Source organism: Pinus tabuliformis, chromosome 9 (genome assembly GCF_031772625.1).
Source record: "Pinus tabuliformis cultivar Carrire ecotype Pingquan chromosome 9, CPIR1, whole genome shotgun sequence".
In the NCBI taxonomy this organism is placed as follows: Eukaryota; Viridiplantae; Streptophyta; class Pinopsida; order Pinales; family Pinaceae; genus Pinus; species Pinus tabuliformis.
Window position 1 is genome coordinate 1,871,965,167 of NC_142307.1, and position 6,055 is coordinate 1,871,971,221.

At 37.1% G+C, this 6,055-nt stretch overlaps 1 protein-coding gene across 1 annotated transcript; it reads left to right on the plus strand.

Annotated features, from left to right (window-relative positions):
- Positions 1–1,241: 1,241 nt before the first annotated feature.
- On the plus strand, positions 1,242–4,945 carry LOC149156346 (two-component response regulator ORR23-like). Its single transcript, XM_089438111.1, has 6 exons — positions 1,242–1,455; positions 1,599–1,858; positions 2,341–2,493; positions 2,830–3,174; positions 3,277–3,353; positions 3,704–4,945. The coding sequence occupies exons 2-6, from the start codon at positions 1,693–1,695 to the stop codon at positions 4,607–4,609; spliced, it is 1,647 nt and encodes a 548-aa protein (XP_089294237.1). The 5' UTR covers positions 1,242–1,455; positions 1,599–1,692; the 3' UTR covers positions 4,610–4,945.
- Positions 4,946–6,055: the final 1,110 nt, after the last annotated feature.

Sequence of the window (6,055 nt, forward strand, 5' to 3'; positions counted from 1 at the left end):
TACTTTAAAATTTAAAATTGTTAAACATGCCAACCATACCAAACATTACTTTCATCAAATTTAAATTTGAGAAACCACATATTGTTTCTATCATTAGTAAAACAAATTGTTAAAATTAAAAAAACGCAACATCAATTAAAAAAATGTATATAAACTTAATAAAACTGAAAATAAATTATCCTTTAACACTATAAAACCTCTCTTAATTTTATATCTCAGGTACAAATCAATTTTATCTCATTAAAAAATATAAAAAAAAAACTAAAAACATAAAATATTTGAAATATATTAATGTCTTTTTATCATTATCTCTCTAATTATATTTGTAAAATGAATTTCTCTCCATTTTCATTATAATCCAAATATCATTTTGTTTTACAATCCCCTTCCTTTAAATTGATCTCATCATTTTGAATATGATGTTTGTGTTGGGCAAACACATTGTAAATCCAAATCCAAATCCAAATCCATATCCATATCCATATCCATATCCATATCCATATCCATATTTTGTTACCATCCATAACCCATGTTACCAAAAGAATTTGAGGCTCCCAATTGAATTTGGAAGTTGCAACAATCACATTGTAATAATTTGTGATGACTACTACTATTGCCCAACCTTTATAATATAAAAATATGGGAATATGTTAATTTGGAAAAAATGATAGAATAGAATCGGCTGCGAGAGAGCATTGACCGTTCACACTGCCGACAGGTATCCGCTATTGTTGACTTTACTTCCTCCCAGCCGCTAATTAAATAATCGCTAATTCGACTGACACCTGGTGAAACCACAGCCACAAAAAATGTCCGTACGAAAATAAAGTAAACAAAGACATCGACGTGGACCCCACTTATTCAGGTGGCCCTTATCTTCTGGCGCCGAGCCTGCGGGATGGCACGTGTTCGATCCGAGCGTGACAGGAGCCCGCTTACTTTACATGGATCACATGGAGGTTGATCATGTGACCGTGACCTCAAGTCTTATTCTCTTAGGCTGTCGCTTTAAGCTTACAGGGGCTTGAGCCTTGAGATTACCGACGGTCATGTGGTCCTCGTATGGAGACGTATTGGAAGCTCCCACCTGCCCGCAAATTTAGCCGGTGCGTAAGCCTCGAGGTACTCTCGGGTTTTCTGCGTGTCTTAGAGCATACGTGGAAGCGGGGAACTTTAGCCCCTTTTGGAGACTCTCACGTGACCAAGGATATACCGGGTCCGTGGGGCATTCATTTTCTCCCGGGTGTATTTGGACTTGGGAGCTCGGATAGAGAGGCGGTCAGAGATAGGGTTTGTTTTGGCCCCTTTGCTTTGGGGTTCCGTATATTAAATTATCAGCATGGAGGTATCAGTGGAGCAGAAAATCCTGTCATGCGATTGTAAAAGTGGTTCTTTTGTTTGCTAAATTCAGAAAGTAAGAAAAGGGAACTTGTGGGCTGGAAGGTTTTGTGAACAGTGAGTTTAAGTAAGAACAATGATGGACTTTAACTGGGTTCGAGTATATTTATGTTTGTGTGTCGGGGTTGGTATTTTTTCCTTGATTTTAGATTGGAATTTGCCTACTTTACTGATGGGTAGCTCTGTTTCTGTTGCTGAAGGGAGTTTAACAGGCTGCTGGTCCTAGCACACAAGCTATGGCAGGGTGAATGAGGGATTAATGTAAAATTTTCCGACTCTAGCTCCCCACGGTTGATGATGATGGATGATAAAAGTTGCGTAGGAAAATTAGAAGATGAATGCAGGTCTATCATGCAGATTGGAAATTTTTCTCCAATTGGTCTTAAGGTTTTGGTTGTGGATGACGATCCACTTTGCCTTCTGGTGCTTGAAAGAATGCTTCGCCAGTGTAATTACAACGGTGAGGTCATCTTACTGAAATGGCTCTGAAGTTGTTGTTTTGCAGACCATGAAGCTTTCAGAATATTTGGTCTCAGATAAATTTTTGAAACACTTTGTTTTTTTGAAAAGGAAAGATACTGAATTGAAAAGTCACTTTTAGAAAATATAACCTAAGCTCATCTTGGATTTGGCAAAAGCTTTGTTCATAATATGAATTTGTTAAGAAAAGTATCAAGCCAAATGAATTTTGTTAAAATTACAAATCCACTTTGACCTAAATGGATTTTGAGAACTTAATGACCCAATATGTCATTTAATCATGGAGAATTTACCAACCCAGGATGTTATTTTGAGATTCATATTCAGCCAAGATTAATTTGGAAACTGTGTAATCTGTAGGAAATTTTGTGAATATGTAGACCAAAGAACATGAACTTTTGGAGTACATATGCTTTAAATAGGGTATTTTCTCAGAGTCACTACTATTGTATATTGTGTCAGTGACAACATGCAGCCGAGTTCCCCAAGCAATATCAATGGTTAAGGAAAACAGAGACCGTTTCGATCTGGTTATGAGCGAGGTGTATTTGCCAGACGAGGACGGGTTCAGGCTACTTGAAATTGTCGGATTGGGACTTGATTTGCCTGTAATAAGTAAGTTTTACCCTTCTCTCTGGGATTAGCTTTTCTTTTTCCAGAACATGAAATCTGAAACCCCCACTAGATACCCTGCAGCATCAGATTTGTGAACGAACCTAGAGATTGGCCAAGTAGCCGGAGTTCTTGTTGAAGATGGTCCGGACATTGCTTGATAGTTTGACTGTGGGAAATAGGTTTTTAATTGTTATTTTCCACTATTTTCTCTGATCGAGTTGAAATTATTTTTTCCCTTTTATTTTTGTATATCCAATGGAGGAAGTTAAGAAGCAACTAGTTTGGTTAGTTGAGCCATGTTACACCATGTATGCCCTTGGATTATTATGTCCGTAGTGATGTCAACAAATGGAGATACTAGTGTTGTGATGAAAGGAATCACTGATGGAGCCTATGATTACTTCATCAAGCCTATAAGGTTAGAGGAGATAAGAAACATTTGGCAACATGTAGTGCATATATGGGGCAGAGAATCTCTCAAGGTTGACTTGGGAGAATGTGAGGATTGTGAAATAAGTGATTCACCAGACACCTCTTCCAAAAAGAGGAAGGATACCAGTGGTGGGGACTTTTTTGATGAGGTTATAGATGACATTAGCAGTCTCAAGAGGGCACGAGTTCACTGGACCATGCAACTTCTTCAACAATTTGTTTCTACAGTGGATCAGTTGGGAATAGATAGTAAGTTTGAACTTCCTTAACATGCCTCAACCTAGCAGTGAGAGGTTCTGTAGGTGAAAATTTTCCAATTCCTGAAACATTGTTTTTTGAATTTTTTTACAGGAGCAATTCCAAAGAAAATCATAAAGATTATGAAATTTGAGGGACTTTCACTGGAGAATGTTGCAAGTCACTTGCAGGTATCCATGATAAGGAGACTAGAAAAGTAACAAAAATCCCACGGTTATTATATATTCAAAGTTATATTAGCAGGATATCCAAAAATAATAGAAGTTTGAGCATAACATCTTGGTATTATCCACTTAGTAGCAGCTTCATAGTAGAAGTTAGGGTGATGTAGAATTACTGTGTTAACTTTTTCAATCTTAAGAACATAAATAAGCATGTTTTCTATCAATCTAATTGTAGAGTCTATTAGATCATGTCTTTCTTGTATTTTACAAAGTTAAGCAAGAATATTTTCCATGTCTCTAAAAGAGAAAATTCCAAGGATGTACTAAATCTTGTCTCTATGTTTTTGTGTGTGTAGAAATACCGATTGCATCTAAAGAGACTGAGTGGGGCCATCTCGGAACCCCACCCAGTTGCTTCGTTCCAGGCTGCAGATGATAGCATATCTGGAGGGATGATGAAATTAAAGCAAGGGGAAAAAGGTGTGGCGTCGTCATCTGGTGCAAAAGGGTTGAATTTGGGTACTGGGGTAAGTTCAAGTTTAGGAGTTAGGGGACTAGACCCAAGCACTCTCAAATCCCTTCAACAGTATAGGGCTTATCAGCAGAAACTGGTTGCCAACAGAGCACAAATTTTTGGAGGCATAGGAGTTCGTCCTCCAAAATATTCTGATACAGCCAAGGTGCCCGAATCCATGGGAGGCTCCAAAAGTGGATTACAAAGAATGTCCTCCGTTGATATGGGTTTGCTGTGGAAAGCCCAACGTGAGCAAACTGCAGATGAGAATGAAAAGCAGGGGATAGCTAATTTACAAAATCTACCACAAAAGAGATCGAATAGTTCTGAACAACGGCGGTTTAGAGGGTCACATCCTAAACATTCAAGGACACGAACTATGACTGACTTGCCTATGATTTTTCAGAGTGCTAAACCTGAAGTAACTTTTCAGAAAACTCCGCCTGCTAAAAGTATGCTCCAGGACGTTGATGAACTTCAACCCATGGAAGATATTTCTTGGCTGGATAATACATTTAAGCCTGAAAGTCCAAGAGCAGCTGTCATTTCATTTGATAGTTTTGTGCAAGATTTTGAAGGCAGTTCACTCTCTGCAGCTACCATTGAGGAGTCTAATAGACATGCCTTTGCTAGTACTGACTTTGAAGGCCAAAGAAAAGCAGCAGTAGAAAATGAAGAGTTCTTTTCGAGTGGATCAACTGACATCTCAGATTACCTTGTTGATGATTTGATGCCTCACCCCAGATGAAATAACAATCTCAAATCACAACCTTAACAGCACTGTATTAGTGCAGGGCATTGATTCCTCAAAGCAATTTGTCACCTGTAAAATTGTGAACCAGTAGTTTACGTTGCTGTTGTATTATATTGCCAATGAAAGAACCCAAGAAATGGATACGTTGCCTGCTACTAAGGTATTTTATATCTGTAGCAGATCATAAAATGAAAGTTGACAGTAGCTTTTTCTAGCATACCTATAGAAACATTAGTAGGATGCTTGAGCACGATAACGTGGTGAGTTGTTATGACCAGGATTATTGATTTCCTTAATTTATGCATTTCAATGTAGAGCTCATAGTTGCTATTTCTGGAAATAATTGGAGTATAAGTAGTCCTTACTGAGTCTTGAAGTCAAAGTAGCAAGTAATAACAAATGAATGTAAACAAGGTATATATAGCAAGACATGTATTGGTCAGGAAGATAAAGGTCCTCTCTTTTCATATTGCTCCTGTTCTTTTGTGTACGTTTTCATTTATCTTGACCTCTAGTTCCTTCAAAAGTTGGATGAAGTAATAACTGCTATTTTATTTCAAATAGCAAGATCCAATGCCATATAAAGATAATTTGGCAGAGCTATGCAGTAGAAACATACTGAATTTCCTTTTATCTTTACCTTCGAACAATTTCATGCACCAAAATAAAATAGCACCTAGTTCTAAACTTCTATTATTAATACAAATCGTTGACCTTGAGATATCACTAATTGCTAAAAGAGAACATGTATATATCATATGCATTTGTCCTATAGGCTGGTTAAAAGAAAATCCATTTTCACAAATTTCTCATTTTCATATTGGAACCTATATATTGTTCTACACCAATGCCCGCAGCCAATGTGTGGGCTAGCTAGCAGAAGGGATAGGGAGTTAGGGAATTGCATGGTTGTGAAAATATTTTCAAAACACTACGATGGCATATTCAACTTTATTGTTCACTATCAAAGAATAGTGAATCCTTCTGAATTCATTCTATGAAAAACCAAAGAGTGTTTTGTAGAAGTCCATAAATCTTTGACGACTCCATGACATCAGTGTTACTCTTTAATGCCATGACAAGGTCATGTGAACAGGACTTGATGCAAGAGCTATCACCTATAGGTAATTTTTGGTTTTGAACTGCAAATTGGGAGGCATTTCCATTGTAAATTTTTAAAATTTTGATCCAAACTGATAAGAAAACGGGCATCCTTATGTTGATTGCAGATTTTTGGAATATCCTAGAATCGGTTAAGAAAGAGGTAGAATATTATGGTCAAGAAAGAGGTCAAACAATTGACCTTTCTTGTCACTCAGATTCCAGGATATTCCCAGAATCTGCGAGAACATGTTTATTGATTTGAGGTAAAATGTTGTTTTTCAAACTACTAAGTTATAATTTATTAATGTTAATTTCAATAAAATAAAAGAGCTATGC